The sequence below is a fragment of the Carcharodon carcharias genome, chromosome 10 (genome assembly GCF_017639515.1).
Source record: "Carcharodon carcharias isolate sCarCar2 chromosome 10, sCarCar2.pri, whole genome shotgun sequence".
NCBI classification, from domain to species: Eukaryota; Metazoa; Chordata; class Chondrichthyes; order Lamniformes; family Lamnidae; genus Carcharodon; species Carcharodon carcharias.
The window spans coordinates 90,442,556-90,466,752 of record NC_054476.1 but is presented as its reverse complement, the minus strand read 5'-3'; the positions used below and the strand labels follow the sequence as shown (position 1 = coordinate 90,466,752).

The following is a 24,197-nucleotide window of genomic DNA, read 5'->3' as shown; positions in this document are numbered from 1 at the left end:
TTGAAGGTGGCAGGACAGATGGAAAGAGTTAATAAAGTATACAGTATCCTGAGCCTTATTAATAGGAGCATAGAGTACAAGAGCAGGGAGGTAATGCTGAATTTATATAAGACACTAGTAAGACCACAGCTGGAGTATTGTGTCCAGTTCTGGGCATCACACTTAAAGAGCAATGTGAAGGCATCAGCGAGGGTACAGAAAGATCCATGAGAAAGGTTCCAGGGATGAAGAGTTTCAGTTATGAGGATAGATTGGAGAAGTTAGGACTGTTTTCCTTTAAAGAAAAAGTTGAGAAGAGATTTGATCGATGTATTCAAAAGGATGAGGGGTCTGGACAGAGTAGATAGGGAGAAACTGTTCCCATTTGTGAAAGGATTGAGAATGAGAGGACACAGATTTAAAGTAAATGAAGCAGAAATGATATGAGGAGAAACTTGTTCACACAGCGAGTGGTTAAGGTTTGGAATGCACTGCCTGAGAGCGTGGTGGAGGCAATTGAAGCATTCAAAAGGGAATCAGACTGTTAACTAAAAAGCAAAAAATGTGCAGGGTTACAGGGAGAAGGTGGGGAAATGGAACCAGGTAAGTTGCTCATTCAGAGAGTCAGTGCCGACAGGATAGGCTGAACTTCTGCAACATAACAATTCTATGATTCTGTGTCAAAGCATTTGCCAAGTCAGAGGTGGACTGTTCCATTACCCCCCAGCCTCAAAACTGAACTGGACCAGCCATATAAATACTGTGGCTACAAGAGCAGGACAGAAACTAGGAATCCTGCAATGAGTAACTTACCTCCTGACTCCCCAGAGCCTGTGCATCATCTACAAGGCACAAGTCAGGTGTGTGATGGAATACTCTCCACTTGCCTGGATGAGTGCAGCTCCCACAACACTCAAGAAGCTTGACACCATCCAAAACAAAAGCAGCCAACTTGACTGGTACCACATCCACAAACATTAACTCCCTCCACTACCAACGCAAAGTAGCAGGAGTGTGTAGCATCTACAAGATGCACTGCAGGAATTCACCAAGGCTCCTTTGACAGCACCTTCCAACCCCACAACCACTACCATCTGGAAGGACAAGGGCAGCAGGCAGATGGAAACACACCACCTGGAAGTTCCCCTCCAAGCCATTCACCATCCTGACTTGGAAATACTGTCGCTGTGTTAAAATCCTGGAACTCCCTCACTAACAGCACTGAGGGTGTACCTACACCACTTAGATTGTAGTGGTTCAAGAAGGCAGGTCATTGCCACCTTCTCGAGGGCAGTTAGGGATGGGCAATAAATGCTGGGCTTGCTGGCAGTGCCCACATTCCATTGAATGTGAAGGGGCAATTGTTAGATTTTCTCCTGTTGGAGGTGGTCATTGCCTAGCATTTGTGTGGCACGAATGTCACTTGCCACTTGTCAGCCCAAGCCTTGATATTGTCCAGGTCATATCTTGGGATATCCAGGATATCCAACCACCTCTGTGCCTTCTCCACTAGGACCTCCAGTTCTCCTTTTGAAAAAACTGTGAGCCTCTCCCTCATTCCCTGAGCCATCTGATACATTGTATTGTTTGTCAACCAGTTCACGTCACTCCTTCAATGGAATGAAGTGGAACTTCAGTGGAAGTTGGCTGCTTTTGTTTTGGATGTTGTCAAGCTTCTTGAGTGTTGTGGGAGCTGCACTCATCCGGGCAAGTGGAGAGTATTCCATCACACGCTGCCTCATGAAAGTTGCTCCTAATTATCGATTGAGTGATAATTTATGAGGGTCTCTGTTTTAGCATCAAAGGCACATTTAAATCTTGGTAATCATCAATTAGCCTCAAAATTGCATATCTTCAAAAAGTCAGCTCTCCTTAGCAAGCCGAACCTGCAAGCACTTGAAACCTCTTTAACTCATGCAAATGAACATTATGCAATTGACAGCATAGATCAGAGAGCCAGGGTCATCAGTCAAGAAATGTTTTCCCTGGGACTCAGGTGTATCAGTACTCTAATCGATTAATGAGTTTTCAGCTAAGCTTCATTCTGTATTCTTGGCTGAGAGCCCAGACATCCATGACTGCTAAAACACCTGAGCCTCAGGGAAAACATTGTTTGATTGACAGCTCTGGCGCCCTGTGCAACTGACAGCATAGAGCAATGTTTATGTACACAAGATAAAGGGGTTTCAATGCCTGCAGTTTCAGCTGTTGAAACTTTAAAGGGCCTGGGTGCTTGACACTTTTATTGGCCTGTTATAAAAAAGATTCTTTAAGAAAATGGATAGCTATCAATTTAAAACCAATTTTAAAAGCTTTTCTTTACACATTCAACTGTCACTATTTGATTCATTGGTTCAATATAGTGTATAGTGGGTGAGAAGTGCCATAGTTTGACATGGGGGACATGGGCCATAGGGATTGTTTGAGTGGGGGGTGGGCATACCTTGGTTTGGGAGTTTGAGAGGCAATAGGGGTTGTTTGGAGGACCATACCTTATCATGGGGGCATAAGGAGGACCTTTTGAGCTTACCTTTTAAAAGCCCCCTCATGGAGGATATGTTTCATCTCTGAGCTGCTGTGAACCATGACTTTTTGAAACGCTGGCCTGACACCATTAAAATTGTGGAGGACCAGGCCATGCCTATCCCTACATGGGTGCCAGCCAGGAAGTAGTGCAGGGTGCAGGTTAACGACCAAACCCTTAAAAAGCACTCCCCTAGAAATTGGGTTGGGAATCTCGGAATCGGGTCCTGGCCATTTTTAAAGAGCTCTCGAGTCATCCTGACTCGGTGAAAATCCAGCCCTCTGTCTTCTTTCTATGGTGGGTGTAAAAGATCCTGTGGCATTATTTTGATGAAGAGCAGGGGGAGTTACTCCTGTCAATATTTATCTCCCAATCAAGACAGATTCAGCATCATCTTTGTCTAAGTGCCATGCTGAATGATATAGGTGACCATGTCTTTTGAACCTCCAATACAGATTATCTGGTCATTATTACACTGCGCATAGCAAGCTCCAACAAACAACAAACTGATAGCCATGTTTTTTACATTATATGAGTGATGATACTTCAAAAAGCTCTTCATTGTCTGTAGAGCGCTTTTGGAGATTCTGAGGTTGTGAAATGTGCTATATGAATGAAATGTTTCTTTTAATAATACAGAAATGCCACCAACCCCATTTTGAGGTCATTAGTGACTTGTTGGTGCTGATTTGGCCAAGTAAACATAAACATAAAGAATGAAATTGGTATGTAAGGATTTGGTCACATCACATCTATGGTATTATGCACCATTATGGTCATGGAAAGAACACTAATGACTTTAATATGAAGTGAGCAATAAAGATGATCCCAGGTACCAGAGATTTAACTTACAAAGCAATGTTAAAGAAATTGACTTGTCCTTTTTCATAACAGAAACTTCAAAGGCATCCGATTGAAGTTTTCAAGATCATAAAAAGCAACCAACCAGAAGTGAAATAAATAATTATTTTCTATGATAACAGGTTCAGGTCCTAAGAGAAAAATGTTAAAATTTTGGAAGTTAGGAATAAGATTGAAAATCAAGGGAATGTTTTTCACCCAAAGCATAATAGAGTTGTGGATAAGTTCCCAGGGAAGAACATTAAAGCAGACAGTCTAATTGGGTGCAAGAGATAATTAGATACAATTCTGGAGAAAGGAGCAATTAAAAGGTGTGACAACAAGGTGAGGTTATTTCATCAATGAAAAAAGATGGACTTTATTCATCTTTCTATAATCTTAACACACTTGGGATATAGAAAAAAATGGCTTGTGCCTTTATTCTCATTATTCCCTATTACTCCATACTTAGCATTCCATATCTTTCATACCTAGCACAAAGGAAGATGGTTGTGGTTGTTGGAGGTCAATCAGCTAAGTTCCAAGACATCACTACAGGGGTTCCTCAGGGTAGTGTCCTAGGCCCAACCACCTTCAGCTGCTTCATCAATGACTTTCATTGTACAATCATCAGCGAATATCCCCACAATGTTCAGCACCATTCACAACTCCTCTGATACTGAAGCAGTCCATGTCCAAATGCAGCAAGACCTGGACAATCTCCAGGCTTGGGCTGACAAGTAGCAAATAACATTCGCACCACACAAATGTCAGGCAATGACCATCTCCAACAAGACAGAATCTAACCATCATCCCTTCATATTTTTTGGCATTACCATCACTGAATTCCCGACTATCAACATCATGGGGGTTACCATTGACCAGAAACTGAACTGGACTAGGCATATAAATGCCCATGGCTACGACAGCAGACCAGAGGTTAGGAATCCTGTGACGAGTATCTCACTTCTTGACTCCCCAAAGCCTGTCCACCATCCACAAGGCACAAGACAGGAGTGTAATGGAATACTCTCCACTTGTCTGAATGAGTGCAGTTCCAACAGCACTCAAGAAGCTTGACACCATCCAGTGCAAAGCAGCACACTTGATTGGCCCCCCCATCAACAAACATTCACTCCCTCCACCATCGACGCACAGTGGCAGCAGTGTGCACTATCAACACAATGCATTGCAGGAGCTCACCAAGGCTCCCTTGACAGCACCTTCTGAACCCACAACCATTACAACCTAGAAGGACAATGGTAGCAGATAGACGGGAACACCACCACCTGGAAGTTACCCCCCTCCCACCCCCAAGTCACTCATCATCCTGACTTGGAAATAAATTGTCATTCCTTCACTGCCGCTGGGTCAAAATCCTGGAATTCCCTAATAGCACTGTGGGTGTAGCTACACCACATGGACTGTAGCGGTTCAAGAAGACAGCTCACCACCACCTTCTCAAGGGCAATTAGGGATGGGCAATAAATGCTGGCACACATCCCATGAACAAATTTTTTAAAAATCATGCTTCATGGGCTCCAAGATATATTTCTATGTAAATAGCAAAAAGGAAGCTACAAGGGTAAGAATGCACTTACATATTGTTTTTAAAAGAGAAAAGTAATATTAACTTTCCACGTGGCATAATATGAGCAATGTTAGATCAGCTGTTTATTATACTACCTGATTTAACATGGAGAGGAATGTTGGGAAGAGTGAACAGTGGACAACTTATCTGATATCACTTACTTTACCCACTGTCAAAAGTTAAAAATAACTCTTCAGGAATTAATAGAGTGAGCTGTGAGAATATGAGGCAAGAATTTTATTTTCTCTGTTCTTAACCTATCTGTTTCTTGGTTTCCACAGTACAGTGAAAATTGTATGTCAGGCTGTGTTTGTCCTGAGGGGATGCTGGACAATAGAAATGGAAGTTGTGTTACTGAGGATAAGTGCCCCTGTGTGCACAATGATTTTCATTACTCACCTGGAAGCAGAATCACTGTCGATTGTAACACTTGGTAATTTTATAACTTCAATATAAGCCTATAAATGTTAAAACATATCATTACATTAAACCACAAGTAGTTAAGCCTTTTAGAAATCTGAGCTATCAAAATTATACCATAATATTTTGCAGTTGACAGTTTTAAAATGTATCACATTTTGTTATCTGTTCAAATCCTTATATTTCCTCTATATTACTCTGTTTACCCATGTTTATTTCACTGCTATTGTATTATAATACTTTATATATTATCTGCAGTTCACGTCTGAAAAGTCAAGGGAGCCTGAATGTGATGAAAGAATAATGGCAATTGAATGTTGCTCATCATTATTAATGTGCAAACAGCCAGCAATATGTGATGACGATTAGATACCCAGTGAATTGTGAATCACAAATTTTTGGGCATTTTGCTTAGCTGCTTGCTATGCACTAAAGGCATCTTGCCCTTAACCTCCCAATGAATTTCATTAAGTTGCCGCATTTACACATTAATTGCCTATTAAATTCACCATAAAAAGTGAAATCTGGGAATTATAAGCATAAGCACCCTTTTTAACAACATGATCATTGTTACTGACTGCCAACCAACCTCTCTTGTCAGACCATTATCAACTCGCACTTCCAGCAACGCACAGGGCAAAACAATTTTGAGCTCAAGTTGAGCTAGAAAAAAGCTTAAATAACTGGGCACACCATGAGATGTTGCTCTGGCAAATTCTGGCCCCAAGACTACATGGGGAAAGAAGACAGCAAATTTTAACAAACCGCTCAAAGTTATGAGATATAAAGTAATTTGAAGTTAAGATTATACAAGTTTTTTATGTCATAACTTAATGTGTCGTTTTGATATTTTCTTATAAGTAACTTTGATGTTTCCTATATTTTGCTTTCAAATCATTTTAATTTATTTAGCACTTGCCAGAAAGGTAGCTGGGACTGCACAAATATTCCCTGCTTTGGATCATGTACAATATATGGGAGTGGCCACTACATCACATTTGATGGCAAACGCTACAACTTTGATGGGAACTGTGAATACATTGCTGCCCAGGTAAGGCTTCTTCTTTCTTTTTTAGGATGGGACAGATCCTTAACAAGAGCCTAGGAAGCTGAGGGCTAGTAATTTTATCTCCAGATGTCTGCAATGGATCAGATACCTCAGCAATCCTGAGGTAACTCTCTAGCTAATTTTCTTTCTTCTTCCCACTGTGAGTAAGCTCAAATCTTTCCCCAGCAAGCTGGCTGAGATCTGAAAAGCCTTGGCACTGGGCGGCATGATAGGGTGTATTTGTCTGCCAGTTTATGGCATTAGTGTTTCTCCCACCAGGATCTATATTGCTTTTAAGGCAACAATGTAAATGCATTGGCGGTGGTTCAGAGGAGGTTTACTGGATTGACACCTGGAACGAGTGGGTTGTCTTGTGAGGAAAGGTTAGACACATTGGGCCTGTTTTTACTGGAGTTTAGAAGAGTGAGGGGTGACTTGATTGAAGTATACAAGATCCTGAATGGTATTGACAAGCCAGAAATCAAAAGGATGTTTCCTCTTGTGGGTGAGTCCAGAACTAGGGGGCACTGTTTTAAAATTAGGGGCTGCCATTTTAGAACAGAGATTAGGAGAATTATTTCCCTCAGAGTTGTGTGACTTTGGAATTCTCTGTCTCAGAAGGTGCTGGAGGCAGAGTCACTGAATATTTTTAAGGCAGAGATAGGTAGATTCTTGTTAAGCAAGAGAATCAAAGGTTATCGGGGGTGGATGGGAATGTGGAAATCGAAGCACAAGAAGATTCGCCATTATCTCATTGAATGGCACAACGGGCTCGAGGGGTCGAATGGCCCACTCCTGTTCCTATTTCTGATGTTCTTATGTTCTTAAGCTGCTTTAATAGTGCAATAACATGAATATTATTTATTATCTATCAAGGCAATCACATTTATTTATTTATTTATTTGTAGGATTACTGTGGGAATAATATTACCAACGGCACCTTCAGTTTAATTACAGAAAATGTTCCCTGTGGAACAACGGGAACAACATGTTCTAAATCAATCAAACTCTTCTTTGAGGTAGTGTCTTCGACTATTACGATTTCTCACTGACATTTAATTCATTTCAGATTCATTCTGTTTGCATTAGTTGTACTGAATCCCTGTTATATCTTGCTCCAGAATTATGAACTGAAGCTGGCTGAAGGAAAACATGAAGTAATACAGCGAAATGAGAACAAAAAGATCCCTTTCACTATCCGCTCTCTGGGCCTTTATCTGACTTTGGAAGCTAACAATGGGTTGATTCTGATATGGGACAAAAAGACTAGTGTTTTTATCAAGTTGAGCCCTTCTTACCAGGTATGGATAATTGTATCCACAACCTGCAGTCATTATCTACCCCAAATAATTCTAAAATAGTAGTAGAAATACCTGTGTTTTAAAAACAGAGCAAAGTAAACTTATTTCAACAACTTAGTAATTATTACTCTATGATTCCAGGGTAATATTTGTGGGCTGTGTGGTAATTTTGATGGAAACACCAACAATGACTTCATGACAAGAAGCCGTTCTGTTGTTACGGATGTAATTGAGTTTGGAAATTCCTGGAAGCTAACTGCTAATTGCCCGGATGCTCTGCCTGATGAAGATCCTTGTACAAAGAAACCATACCGCAGAAGCTGGGCACAGAAGCAGTGCTCCATAATTACAAGCAATGTCTTTGCAAATTGTCACAAAATGGCAGGACAACTTTCTCATTTTTTAATATCTTAATTTGCCATATTTCTTTTTAAATACTGCTAAAGTTAATACTCTGTTCCATCACCAGGTTGACCCAAATCCATTTTATGATGCTTGTGTCCATGATTCCTGCTCTTGTGACAGTGGTGGAGATTGTGAGTGTTTTTGCATGGCAGTAGCTGCCTATGCTTTTGCCTGCAATGAAACTGGGATATGCATTGACTGGAGGACCCCTGAAATCTGTCGTAAGTATATTGCAGCATTAACATACAAAATGTTCAAATCCTAAAAATTTAATTGATACCAAGGGTGTGTATGTATTCTTCTTATAGTTCTTGTTTGATTATAACAGAGGCTGGCGCTCTGAAAGCTTACAACCTTTGTCTCAATGGCCCTAGTTTAAATGTCAGCATTGAATCCGTGATATTTATTGTCTGATCTGGAAGTATTTGGCCCTGTTTGGTGCCCACAAATCTCCATTTCCTAAAAGTGACATTGTATGAAGAGTATAACATTGACCCTAAACAAAAAGGAAAATGAAAAGAATCCAAATATTTTCATTAGTTGTGGATGAATCATCAAATTCTCTAAATCATATATTTCTTCAAAACAAATTTCAGAACAATCTCAAATAAACAAATATTTTGTGTTTGTCGCAGAGAATTAATTACTTCTGTATTACTTTAATCAATTCTCAAATTGCAGGATTGAATTACTTAATGAGCTGGATCTCTGCTACTAACTATATGTGCATATTTATTATCATAAACAACACATGAAGGAAAGAAAAGAAATACTGATGAATCACCAGCAAATACTATCCACATAAAGAGATGACCAGAGAATGTAAAGATAGAAAAGAGATAATGAGGGATGGCCAGTAACTACCAACATTGGAATAATATTGAAGGATATTTAATGAATATAAGGAATAGAAGAAAAGATGGTGAGGAATGAAAATGAGAAAAAAACAAACACTGAAGGAAAGACACAAAGTGTAATAAAAGGAGCATCTTGGATAGTAGGGGAAGGAAAACCTGAAGGAAGGGCAAAAGATATCAATGATGGATAGAATAGTCAGGTGGCTTGGCAAAATTATGAAGTACCTGGTAAATTTTACAAATGAAGTAGAAAGTAATGAATGTTTATTTTCTGCCGTTTCAGCCATGTACTGCAGTTTCTACAACCCTTCTCCTGAAATATGCGAATGGCACTATTACCCTTGTGGATTCCCCTGTTTCAAAACTTGCCTAAACCCACTTGGCCTCTGCAATGCCACGCTCCAGCTAGAAGGTAAGCGTTCCTCTAACTATAGTGAAGCCTTCATACAGTATAGGAATATATTATTGCTGTTTTGTATATCCCATCCACAACAACAACAATAACAACTTTCATTTATGTAGTATCCTTAATGCAGGAAAATATCCCAAAGTCTTTCAACATTAATAGTTTCCAGTCTAACCCCAGTTTGCAAGTGAAAGTAAAGACATAGGGGAGAATTTTTCCTATGGTGGGCAGGCTGGGTGAGAGCGAGCAGGGGCGGGCATGGAGCCGATCGCCACCCACAATCGGCTGCACTCTGCGATTTCACGCGGGTGGGCCAGTTAAGACCCACCCAGCGTAACGCGTGGCCGGTAGTGCTCAGTGCTACATGTGCGGGCAGGGGGAGGAGGGAAAATCGGGGCCTGCGCTCTTTGGCGCACATGCGCACAAAAGAGCATGGAAATCTCCGAGGCACGGAGCTGCCTCGGGGAGATTGAATAGATTATAAAGCATTTAAATAAATGAAGTAAAAATTTATTTAAACATGTCCCCTCGCACAACAGTGTCACATGAGCTGGGATATGTTTTAAAGGTGGGAAAATATATTTATTTATTTTATAAAAGCTTCAGGAAACCTGAAGCCTGTGGATGAGGTTTCCTGAAAAACGCAAAGGCCTCTTGGACCTTTCGCCTGCTCACCAACCTTAAATTTGGATGGGCAGCGTTCTTAACCAGTTCAATTAGTTTCTTAAAGGCCTTAATAGGCTATTGACGTTGCGGCAGACGCACAGCCATCTGCAATGTGTGGCCACCGAACGAAATATTGAGATGACACACGATGACAACAGGACGCACGCCCGACGTCATCGCGCATCATTTTACGCATCAGTGTTGGGCCCGCCCCCTCACGGCGACCAGAAGATTCAGCCCATAAACTGCCAAGAGCCAGGCAGCTGCAGATTGCTGCAGACCTCCATCACTAAGTGGGAAAAGTAATTTGCAGAAACTGGTGTGTTTTTTTCCTGCACTAATATTAGTCCGTGGACAGAATATTACACTCAGCATGTGGGCATGCGCCCAACACACCCAAGCGTGAAATGACATGCGATGTCTTTGGGTGTTCATCCCTACGCCATCGCGCAATCTCGTGATATTTCATTCGGTAATTAAGACCCTGTTAAGGCCATTAAAAAGGTAATTAAATTCAAATTTACGCTGCCTATCCAACCTAACAGTTGGCGGGAAGGTGAAAAGGCCAATCGCCTTTACATTTTTTAGGAAACTTCATCCACGAGTGGGAAGAAGTTTCCTAAAGCTAATAAACATCAAATAAAAACTTTATTTTTGAATTAAGAACATATCCCAGCTCATGTGACCATGTCACATGAGGGGACATGTTTTAGTTACATTTTTGTTCTCCATTTTTTTTTTTACATGGTGCTTCAATCTCCCTGAGGCAGCTCCGTGCCTCAGAGAGTTTGAGGCGCTCTCCTGCGCTCATGAGCAAATTGTGTGCCAGGCCCGGCTCCCCCTCGTCCCCCCGACTGCACAGGCAGACAGGGTTCAGCGCTGCTGCTCACTATCCAAGCAGGGTGGGCCTCAATTGACCTGACAATGTGAAATCACAGTGTGGAGCTGACCGCTCCCGCCCTGCCCCCGCTGAGCCCGTCCGATGAGGGAAAAATTCTGGCCCATATGACAGTGATAATGTGCAGATATAGGCCAGAAATTTCCTCTGACCTGCTACCCCTTTACATCTGTAAACTGTGTTCCTGCCATATTTCTCATCAAGTAATGCTGGTGGAAGTGGGGACAACCATGAGCAACCACAAAGTCGCTGTCAAACTAGGTGCTGTTATTGCCTGTCTTAAATGAGGCCTTCAGGCTAATTTTCACATTTTCTTCTACCACCCAGAAGATCTGCCTGCTAGTCATGCACATCATGAAATTGTGAGTTTGCAGACTATTGATATGCATAGGCAACAGGCTAGATTTTCTGCCAGTAGCTGAAACTCAAAGTTAGCCCCTAGTCTTAACTGGGTTCTAATTATTTGCCACTTTTTGGATGCAGCTCAATGAGGTTGGATTTATCCTGGACCGCGTTTCCAATAACGGGCACAGGTTAAATGAGAAATGCATTTGTTGTCCTGAATTTCAGGCCCAACATCTTTTAACTTCTCAGCTTAAATAAAGTGCTATTGCATTACTTCCCATCTGGAATGAGAATGGAAAGGTACAGAGCCACTGGAAAACAGGAAGTAAATGGCAGAAAGGCATTTTGGAAAGGTCTCACACACAAAAGGAATGCAAGTTGCTGCTGTTGTTGGAGGTGTGTGGGATGATGAAGCTTGGCATTCTTTGTAGGGCATTTTGGAATATACTCTTCTGGCCTCACAATATAATATTTTTGACTTAACTGGAAAGCATTCGGCTGACCTGTTTCTGCATGGTTGGAAAGCTGTGGTAGTTTTTCCCGCTCAGGCCCTGGTTAAAATGCTATTGGGGTTCTGCATAAATTCATGAGACTCCCATGGCATTACCATCACTGAATCCCCCACTATCAACATCCTGGGGTTACCATTGACCAGAAACTGAATTGGACTAGCCATATAAATATTGTGGCTACAAGAGCAGGTCAGAGGCTAGGAATCCTGCGACGAGTAACTCACTTCCTGACGCTCCAAAGCCTGTCCACCATCTACAAGGCACAAGTCAGGAGTGTAATGGAATACTCCCCACCTTGCCTGGATGAGTGCAAGTTCAACAACATTCAGGAAGCTGGACACCATCCAGGACAAAGCAGCCCACTTGCTTGGCCCAACAGCCACAAACATTCACTCCCTCCACCACCGACGCACTGTTGCAGCAGTGTGTACCATCTACAAGGTGCACTGCAGGAATTCAGCAAAGCTCACTAGACAGCACCTTCCAAATCCATGACCACTACCGCCTAGAAGGACAAGAGCAGCAGATAGATGGGAACACCACCACCTGGAAGTTCCCCTCCAAGCCATTCACCATCCTGACTTGGAAATATATCGCCGTTCCTTCACTGCCGCTGGGTCAAAATCTTGGAATTCCCTCCCTAACAGCACTGCGGGTGTACCTACACCACATGGACTGCAGCGGTTCAAGAAGGCAGCTCACCACCACCTTCTCAAGGGCAACTAAGGATGGGCAATAAATGCTGGTCCAGCCAGTGAAGCCCTCATCCCACGAATGAATAAAAAAAACTGTGGGTGCCTCAGCTTCTGGCAGAACCCTGTATGTTAATATCAGAGATGATGCGAAAAGGTTAAGTTCCAAACAGGAACCCACTGTCGGGGGTGGCTTAAAATTAACCTCAATGACTTTGCTCAGGGTGGCATGTTGCACACATATCCAACGACTGCATTTGTTGCTAGCAGGTAATGTGTGCAGCCTTGGACTTGCCAGCCAATGAAACTGCCATGAATAACACAAATCGCTTCAGGTGCACTGGGATGCAACGAGATTTATTCTAAAACCAATATAAAACAAGCTTAAACAACAGCTTGCATTTAGTTAATCTGAAATAGTTTTATTTCATGTAGTTTAAGAATATCAATTTAGTTTTTTGTTCAATAGCCTGAAAAAAAGCTTGCTTTCTTGTTTTTGTGTTGGATTTTTTCCTTAGGGTGTTACCCCAAATGTCCAGAGAATACACCCATCTATGATGAACATACCAAGCACTGTGTTGCCGAGTGTGGCTGTTATGATGAAAATGGAATTCATTATGAAATTAATGGAACTGTCAATAGCACCAACAACTGTGAAAAATGGTAGATATTGATCTTCTATTAGCACTTTCAATAAGCTAAGGAATTTTATTGTACAATGTGACAAGGATATTTCATTGCAAAGGTTCATCTTGGCTCAGTCTAAGTCAGAGGTTTTGTGACTATATTGATTTGTCGTGTTATGATATATTTACTTAATGGCACCAACCACTCATAAGGGATTGATAACATGTGTTCATTTATTGGGACTTGGCACATAGGAGCATATTTACAAAGGTATAAAGCTTGAAGACACATTAGCAGCAGAACTGTGTCTGTTTGTGCTCTGTTCAAAAGCAAAAGTGAAACTAAAACTGGATCACATTATACACTTCCTTTCTAGTGATGTTATGCTGCAATCCCTTAAAGGCTTATTACAACACCACTCCAACCATTAATCTAGGGCAAACAGTGCAGTGTTAAAGTTCAATGTAAAATATCCTGTGGCAATTTTTGAGCAGTGAGTTTTCCGGATGCTTTTGCCAACATTGTGCTGGCATTTAAGAAAAAATAATTGGGTATTACGTTCATTTGCTGCTTGCAGAATCTTGTGTGCAAACTGGCTCCAACATTTCCATTCACAACAATGGTGACTGTGGGCTGGATTTGTACTGAGTCACGATGACTCAGGAGCCATTTAAAAATGGTGGGAGAGTCCGATTCCAGGATTCCTGACCTTGTTCCTGGGATTTTTTGGGAGTGCCTTTAACTGGCATGGGCTGGTTCCTTTTCAAAGCCCACACCCGGCATTCCTGACCTGGCCAGCTCCATTGTGGAGATAGTCATGCCCTACTCCTCCGCAATTTTCATGGAGTCGGGTCAGGTTTTTAAAGGTTGTGGTTCATGGCCCCTCAGAGGAATTGTGAACCTTAGTCTGCATGAAGGGACCTTTTTTAAAGAAAGGTTCAAAAGGTCCCTCCCATGCCCCCTATGCCAGGCTCTTCCCTCCCACCCACCCCCAAGGTCCCTCATACCCCTTATGCCAAACTATGGACCTTCTGTGCCCATTGATCCACCATAAAATGTCTCGAACCAGTGAGTCCTATTGTTTATAGTGGTTTGTGTAAAAAAAAAAAAAACAACGTTTGGAAAAGTAGTTCATTCATCTTTCCCCTATGCTAAAATAAATGTCATTTCACTACAGGCTAACAAAAGTGTCAATCATCCAGGCCCCCTAAATTATCAACAACAACAACCACAAATCCTTGAAACCAATTAACTTGTGTGACAGCCATTGTGAAATTGACCGCAGAGATCAGAGAGTCTGAGCTGAAAATCAAGTAATGATTCCTCTGTGGCGCAGGCGTTTTAGTACTCTAATGGTTGCCTGGGATCTCAGCTGAGGGCTGGGGGGCCTTTGTGTTTTTATTTTAACTGGGACAAAATCTGATAGCGCCAAGGCAGGCTTTTTAAGTAGCCCACCTCTACACCCAGAAGCACTGCTGGCTGCCTCCAAACTTCTTCCTCGGTTGGCTGGCCTGAATCCAGCCCACAACCGTCCCTCAGCAATGAAGATCCCACCTTTGTGGGCACTTGCCCCTGAAGCTGGTGGGCTGAGCCAAGACTACCACACTCCTGCCACCTGCCTCAAGGAAGGAAGTCCAGGCCTGCATTTACTAATTATAGAATGCAAGGTCTTCTATTCACTATCATGATGTTAAGCACTTATAAAACATAAAATTCATTTTTTTTCAGCTTATGCACACCAGAGGGTATTAAATGCATGAATGATAGCAGTGGCAAGTATTAATTTCACTTATTTACCACAAAGTAAATTATTATGTATTTTAGGACAAAGCACAAATTTTAATTATCACATTATCCTGTGATTTTTCTTTACAGCTTGTGTCTGTATATACAATGGCACAGTGTACTATCCAAATGACATTATCTACAACATAACAGATGGCCTAGGAGATTGCATAATAGCACATTGTGCTGACAATGGAACAATTAATAGAACAATAACGCCTTGTGGACCAATTTCTACTCCCACAGCAACACCACTGACTGTTTCTTCATCATCGATCACAACTAGTACAGGTAACTTTTGTGTCAGTTTTTCTTCTTTGTTGATTGAGCTGCTCAAAGAAGATAGAAATCGAATGTAGGCGATTCACTAATATGTCATGTTATGGAGCAAATCCTTGGATTTGTTTGATTGACAGAGCAAGCCTGAACATATAAAGATCACAAAGAATTTAGTCATTCATTACCAGATCTGGCTGGATCACATTAAGCACAATTGGACCTTTCCTCTTCCAAAACTGCTCACTACTCCAGAATCATCCTGGAATGCAAAGATAACCAATGGTTTCTTTTCTCCATTCTCTACCATCTCCTTTTACAGTGTTATCCAGCCTCCTTTCCCCTCACTTACATTAACAGGTGTGAGGTGCTCATGACTTGTTTTGTTACTAAACTCAGGGTAGAGCTCTGAAGAAGAGTCATAGAGACTCGAAACATTAACTTTGTTTTTCTCTCCACAGATGCTGTCAGACCTGCTGAGTTTCTCCAGCGATTTCTGTTTTTATTATGTAGATTGTCAGGCTGGTTGTTGTCAGGAGATTATGAAATGGAACTAAAGAATGGGACAGGATCCATAAATACTAGTAGTTTGTGGCATCACTCCAGCAAGCCATCAATATGCATTTTTAATAAAACAATTCATGCCATTGTATATGACTATAATGAAATATATTATATGCACATTTTAAGACTGGTATTTTCTTTCTTCAGTGATTATGACATCAACTTCAACTGTTTCGACAACCAGCAAAACACTGACCAGTAAGTAACCTTAAAAATCAATAGTAACATGAAGCATTTAAATAATATCACTGCACATACGTTAATGCCAAACTATCTTGATGTAATGTGTCCTGGGGAAACAGTCAAAAGCGCCAGGATGCAATTTTATTACATTGATATCATTAAGTGCAAATAACGTAATCCCAAGTTTCTACACACTTGTCATTTTATAGTTCATTTAAAAGTAATTAAAAATAAGTTTTATGAATACTTGGCCTGTACAGAACTCTCCATAAATAGCAGTGCTCAGAAAAAAGAGAAGGTGCTTCTGGACAGGTGACTCTTTGTATATTCCATAGTCTCAGTTTACTGGTAGTCATTACAGAAAGTTTTGCATCTGTACTAATCATTTTCATTACTATCTGCAGAACTTAACATAAATGAATTCCAGTGTAAACCATTGTATATGTTACAGTAAATCTTTTCATTCCCCACAGCTGCTTGTGTGATAGTGGAACAATGCGAATGGACCAAGTGGATAAGTGTAAGCGAACCTAGCTCCAGTAATGGGGGAGGAGATTATGAAACATACGATAAAATTAAGGTTCATGGACATGCACTCTGTGATGCTCCAAGCAATATTGAATGTAGAGCCATACATGCACCAAATGTAGAACTTGAAGATCTTGAACAAACAGTGCAGTGTAATGTCTCCTTTGGGCTCATATGCAAAAACAATGACCAACATTACAACAAAAAATGCTATGACTATGAAATACAAGTCCTGTGTTGTGATTTCATATGTAAACATCCCACAATGACAAATGAACCAACAACCACGAGCACTCATATTACAACAACGACTCCAACAATTACCACAACATCATATCCCACAACATCAACAACAAAAAAAATCACTCCAATTTCCACCGCAACTCCAGCAGCAACGTCAACACCATCTCCAACTCCTCCCACATCAATATCAACACCACATTCAACAACATCACCAATTACCATTACAAGCTCACAATCCACTAGCACCAGGGAGCAACCCACCGGTTTTACAACAACTACTACATGCACAACTGAAACACCAGAAACTACTGAATCACACTCAACCACATCCACAACAACAATGATCCCTTCAACCACAACCACAACCATGACACCATCTCCATCCACCTCAACATCAACCACAAGCCCACCTTCACCAGCATCCACAACAACAGGCAGGCCTCCAGCTTCATCCTCCACCACATCTATAACTAGCACCGTATCTACAAGCCATACAGCAACAACAACTCCAACCTCAAGCACAACACCAACTTTAACCACGTCTCCAACCATCATTACAAGCTCACAATCCCTGAGCACTGAGGAAATACCCACCGGTTCTACAACAACTACTACCAGCACATCTGAAACAGCAGAAACTACTGAATCACATTCAACCACAAAGATCCCTTCAACCACCGCCAAAACAGTGACACCATCTCCATCCACCTTAACTTCAACCACAAGCCCACCTTCAACAGCATCGATACCAACAGGCAGGACTCCAGCTTCATCCTCCACCACATCTATAACTAGCACTGTATCTTCAAGCCATAGAACAACCACAACTCCAACCACAAGCACAACAACAACTTTAGCCACATCACCAACCATCATAACAAGCTCACAATCCACTATCACGGGACAGCAACCCATCGGTTCTACAACAACTACTACCAGCACAACTGAAACAGCAGAAACTACTGAATCATATTCAACCACATCCACAAACATGACACAATCTCCATCCACCTCAACATCAACCGCAAGCCCCCCTTCAACAACATCCACAACAACAGGCAGGCCTCCAGCTTCATCCTCTACCACATCTATAACTAGCACCTCACATTCAAGCCTTACATCGACCTTACCTACAACCCCAGCAATCAAAATAACCCCGACAACCTCAACACCAACTCCAACAATTACCACAACATCATATTCCACAACATCAACAATCCCTCCAATTTCCGGCACAACTACAACAGCAACCTCAACGCCATCTCCAACTCCTCCCACATCAAGACCAACACCACATTCAACCACATCGCCAACCACCATTACAAGCTCACAATCCACTAGCACCGGGGAAATACCCACCGGTTCTACAAGAACTACTACCTGCACAACCGAAACAGCAGAAACTATTGAATCGCATTCAACAACATCCACAACCATGACACCATCTCCATCCACCTCAACATCAACCACAAGCCCACCTTCAACAGCATCCACAACAACAGGCAGGCCTCCAGCTTCATCCTCCACCACATCTATAACTAGCACTGTATCTTCAAGCCATACAACAACCACAACTCCAACATCAAGCACAAAATCAACTTTAGCTACATCACCAGCCACTATTACAAGCTCACAATCCGCTAGCACGGGAGAGCAACCCACCGGTTCTACAATAACAACTACTTGCACAACTGAAACAGCAGAAACAACTGAATCATATTCAACAACCTCCACAACCACAAGGATCTCTTCAACCATCACCACAATCATGGTACCATCTCCATCCCCCTCAACATCAACCACAAGCCCACCTTCAACAGCATCCACAACAACAGGCGGGCCTCAATCTTCATCCTCCACCACATCGATAACAAGCACTGTATCTTCAAGCCATACAACAATCACAACTCCAAGCACAAGCACAACACCAACTTCAACCACATCGCCAACCACCATTATAAGCTCAAAATCCACTAGCAGCGGGGAAATACCCACGAGTTCTACAAGAACTACTACCGGCACAACCGAAACAGCAGAAACTACTGAATCACATTCAACCACAATGACTCCTTCAACCATCACCACAACCATGACACCATCTCCATCCACCTCAACAACAACCACAAGCCCACCTTCACCAGCATCCACAACAACAGGCAGGCCTCCAGCTTCATCCTCCACCACATCTATAACTAGCACCGTATCTACAAGCCATACAACAACAACAACTCCAAACTCAAGCACAACACCAACTTTAACCACATCGCCAACCACCATTACAAGCTCACAATCCCTGAGCTCTGAGGAGATACCCACCGGTTCTACAACAACTACTACCAGCACATCTGAAACAGCAGAAACTACTGAATCACATTCAACCACAAAGATCCCTTCAAACACAGCCAAAACAGTGACACCATCTCCATCCACCTTAACTTCAACCACAAGCCCACCTTCAACAGCATCGATACCAACAAGCAGGACTCCAGCTTCATCCTCCACCACATCTATAACTAGCACTGTATCTTCAAGCCGTAGAACAACCACAACTCCAACCACAAGCACAAAACAAACTTCAACCACATCGCCAACCCCCATTATAAGCTCACAATCCGCTAGTACCGGAGAAATACCCACCGGTTCTACAACAACTACTACCAGCACAACTAAAACTACAGAAACTACTGAATCACATTCAACCACGTCCACAACCACAACCATGACACCATCTCCACCCTCCTCAACATCAACCACAAGGCCACCTTCAACAGCATCCACAACAACAGGCAGACCTCCAGCTTCATCTTCCACCACATCTATAACTAGCACTGTATCTTCAAGCCATACAACAACCACAACTCCAACATCAAGAACAAAACCAACTTTAGCCACATCACAAACCACCATTACAAGCTCACAATCCACTAGCACGGGACAGCAGTCCACTGGTTCTACAAAAACCACTACTTGCACAACTGAAACAGCAGAAACGACTGAATCACATTCAACCACATCCACAACCACAATGACCCCTTCAACCATCACCACAACCATGACACCATCTCCATCCACCTCAACATCAACCACAAGCCCACCTTCAACAACATCCACAACAACAGGCAGGCCTCAATCCTCATCCTCCACCACATCTATAACTAGCACTGTATCTTCAAGACACACAAAAATCACAACTCCAAGCACAAGCACAACACCAACTTCAACCACATCGCCAACCACCATTATAAGCTCACAATCCACTAGCACCGGGGAAATACCCACCGGTTCTACAAGAACTGCTACCAGCACAAGTGAAACAGCAGAAACTATTGAATCTCATTCAACCACATCCTCAACCACAATGACCCCTTCAACCATCACCACAACCATGACACCATCTCCATCCACCTCAACATCAACCACAAGCCCACCTTCAACAGCATCCACAACAAGAGGCAGACCTCCAGCTTCATCTTCCACCACATCTATAACTAGCACTGTATCTTCAAGCCATGCAACCACAAATCCAACAGCAAGCACAAAATCAACTTTAGCCACATCACCAACCACCATTACAAGCTCACAATCCACTAGCACGGGAGAGCAACCCACTGGTTCTACAAAAACCACTACTTGCACAACTGAAACAGCAGAAACGACTGGATCACATTCAACCACATCCACAACCACCGTGACCCATTCAACCATCACCACAACCATGACACCATCTCCATCCACCTCAACGTCAACCACAAGCCCACCTTCAACAGCAGCATCCTCAACAACAGGCAGGCCTCCCTCTTCATCCTCCACCACATCTATAACTAACACAGTATCTTCAAGCCATAGAACAACCACAACTCCAACCACAAGCACAAAACAAACTTCAACCACATCGCCAACCCCCATTATAAGCTCACAATCCGCTAGCGCCGGGGAAATAACTAGCTTTTCTACAACAACTGCTACCAGCACAACTAAAACAACAGAAACTATTGAATCGCATTCAACCACATCCACAACCACAATGACCCCTTCAACCATCACCACAACCATGACACCATCTCCATCCACCTCGACGTCAACCTCAAGCCCAACTTCAAAAGCAGCATCCTCAACAACAGGCAGGCCTCCCTCTTCATCCTCCACCACATCTATAACTAGCACTGTATCTTCAAGCCATAGAACAACCACAAATCCAACCACAAGCACAAAACAAACTTCAACAACATCGCCAACCACCATTATAAGCTCACAATCCGCTAGTACCGTGGAAATACCCACCGGTTCTACAACAACTACTATCAGCACAACTAAAACAACAGAAACTATTGAATTACATTCAACCCCGTCCACAACCACAACCATGACACCATCTCCACCCTCCTCAACATCAACCACAAGGCCCCCTTCAACAGCATCCACAACAACAGGCAGACCTCCAGCTTCATCTTCCACCACATCTATAACTAGCACTGTATCTTCAAGCCATAAAACAACCACAACTCCAACATCAAGAACAAAACCAACTTTAGCCACATCACAAACCACCATTACAAGCTCACAATCCACTAGCACGGGACAGCAGTCCACTGGTTCTACAAAAACCACTACTTGCACAACTGAAACAGCAGAAACGACTGAATCACATTCAACCACATCCACAACTACAATGACCCCTTCAACCATCACCACAACCATGACACCATCTCCATCCACCTCAACATCAACCACAAGCCCACCTTCAACAACATCCACAACAACAGGCAGGCCTCAATCCTCATCCTCCACCACATCTATAACTAGCACTGTATCTTCAAGACACACAAAAATCACAACTCCAAGCACAAGCACAACACCAACTTCAACCACATCGCCAACCACCATTATAAGCTCACAATCCACTAGCACCGGGGAAATACCCACCGGTTCTACAAGAACTGCTACCAGCACAAGTGAAACAGCAGAAACTATTGAATCGCATTCAACCACATCCTCAACCACAATGACCCCTTCAACCATCACCACAACCATGACACCATCTCCATCCACCTCAACATCAACCACAAGCCCACCTTCAACAGCATCCACAACAAGAGGCAGACCTCCAGCTTCATCTTCCACCACATCTATAACTAGCACTGTATCTTCAAGCCATGCAACCACAAATCCAACAGCAAGCACAAAATCAACTTTAGCCACATCACCAACCACCATTACAAGCTCACAATCCACTAGCACGGGAGAGCAACCCACTGGTTCTACAAAAACCACTACTTGCACAACTGAAACAGCAGAAACGACTGGATCACATTCAACCACATCCACAACCACCGTGACCCATTCAACCATCACCACAACCATGACACCATCTCCATCCACCTCAACGTCAACCACAAGCCCACCTTCAACAGCAGCATCCTCAACAACAGGCAGGCCTCCCTCTTCATCCTCCACCACATCTATAACTAACACAGTATCTTCAAGCCATAGAACAACCACAACTCCAACCACAAGCACAAAACAAACTTCAACCACATCGCCAACCCCCATTATAAGCTCACAATCCGCTAGCGCCGGGGAAATAACTAGCTTTTCTACAACAACTGCTACCAGCACAACTAAAACAACAGAAACTATTGAATCGCATTCAACCACATCCACAACCACAATGACCCCTTCAACCATCACCACAACCATGACACCATCTCCATCCACCTCGACGTCAACCTCAAGCCCAACTTCAAAAGCAGCATCCTCAACAACAGGCAGGCCTCCCTCTTCATCCTCCACCACATCTATAACTAGCACTGTATCTTCAAGCCATAGAACAACCACAAATCCAACCACAAGCACAAAACAAACTTCAACAACATCGCCAACCACCATTATAAGCTCACAATCCGCTAGTACCGTGGAAATACCCACCGGTTCTACAACAACTACTATCAGCACAACTAAAACAACAGAAACTATTGAATTACATTCAACCCCGTCCACAACCACAACCATGACACCATCTCCACCCTCCTCAACATCAACCACAAGGCCCCCTTCAACAGCATCCACAACAACAGGCAGACCTCCAGCTTCATCTTCCACCACATCTATAACTAGCACTGTATCTTCAAGCCATACAACAACCACAACTCCAACATCAAGAACAAAACCCACTTTAGCCACATCACAAACCACCATTACAAGCTCACAATCCACTAGCACGGGAGAGCAAGCCACTGGTACTACAAAAACCACTACTTCCACAACTGAAACAGCAGAAACGACTGAATCACATTCAACCACATCCACAACCACAATGACCCCTTCAACCATCACCACAACCATGACACCATCTCCATCCACCTCAACATCAACCACAAGGCCCCCTTCAACAGCATCCACAACAACAGGCAGACCTCCAGCTTCATCTTCCACCACATCTATAACTAGCACTGTATCATCAACCCATACAACAACCACAACTCTAACCACATCGCCAACCACCATTACAAGCTCACAATCCACTAGCACTGGAGAAATACCCAGCGGTTCTACAACAACTGCTACCAGCACAACTAAAACAACAGAAACTACTGAATCACATTCAACCACATCCACAACCATGACACCATCTCCATCCACCTCAACATCAACCACAAGGCCACCTTCAACAGCATCCACAACAACAGGCAGACCTCCAGCTTCATCTTTCACCACATCTATAACTAGCACTGTATCTTCAAGCCATACAACAACCACAACTCCAACATCAAGAACAAAACCAACTTTAGCCACATCACCAACCACCATTACAAGCTCACAATCCACAAGCACGGGAGAGCAGCCCACTGGTTCTACAAAAACCACTACTTGCACAACTGAAACAGCAGAAACGACTGAATCACATTCAACCACATCCACAACCACAGTGACCCCTTCAACCATCACCTCAACTATCACCACAACCATGACACCATCTTCATCCACATCAACATCAACCACAAGCCCACCTTCAACAGCATCTGCAATAACAGGCAGACCACCAGCTTCATTTTCCACCACATCTATAACTAGCACTGTATCTTCAAGCCATGCAACAACCACAACCCTAACCACATCGCCAACCCCCATTACAAGCTCACAATCTGCTAGCACTGGGGAAATTCCCAGCGGCTCTACAACAACTGCTACCAGCACAAGTGCAACAGCAGAAACTATTGAATCGCATTCAACCACATCCACAACCACAAAGATCCCTTCAAACATCACCACAACCATGACACCATCTCCATCCAACTCAGCATCAACCACAAGCCCACCTTCAACAGCATCCACAACAACAGGCAGACCTCCAGCTTCATCTTCCACCACATCTATAACTAGCACTGTATCTTCAAGCCATGCAACAACCACAACTCCAACATCAAGCAAAAAACCAACTTTAGCCACATCACCAACCACCATTACAAGCTCACAATCCACTAGCACGGGAGAGCAAGCCACTGGTTCT

At 42.8% G+C, this 24,197-nt stretch overlaps 1 protein-coding gene across 1 annotated transcript in view; it reads left to right on the top strand.

The window, feature by feature from the left end:
• Window positions 1–24,197, top strand: part of LOC121282852 (mucin-2-like) — a 136,417-nt gene that overhangs the window by 57,914 nt on the left and 54,306 nt on the right. Inside the window, exons 20-32 of the mRNA XM_041196666.1 lie at window positions 5,216–5,367; window positions 6,267–6,405; window positions 7,311–7,421; window positions 7,524–7,703; window positions 7,845–8,084; window positions 8,173–8,329; window positions 9,249–9,377; window positions 13,003–13,147; window positions 14,840–14,856; window positions 14,987–15,187; window positions 16,393–18,634; window positions 18,698–20,581; window positions 20,651–23,680. Coding sequence (XP_041052600.1) covers window positions 5,216–5,367; window positions 6,267–6,405; window positions 7,311–7,421; window positions 7,524–7,703; window positions 7,845–8,084; window positions 8,173–8,329; window positions 9,249–9,377; window positions 13,003–13,147; window positions 14,840–14,856; window positions 14,987–15,187; window positions 16,393–18,634; window positions 18,698–20,581; window positions 20,651–23,680 — 8,627 coding nt within the window. The remainder of the gene's footprint in view (window positions 1–5,215; window positions 5,368–6,266; window positions 6,406–7,310; window positions 7,422–7,523; window positions 7,704–7,844; window positions 8,085–8,172; window positions 8,330–9,248; window positions 9,378–13,002; window positions 13,148–14,839; window positions 14,857–14,986; window positions 15,188–16,392; window positions 18,635–18,697; window positions 20,582–20,650; window positions 23,681–24,197) is intronic.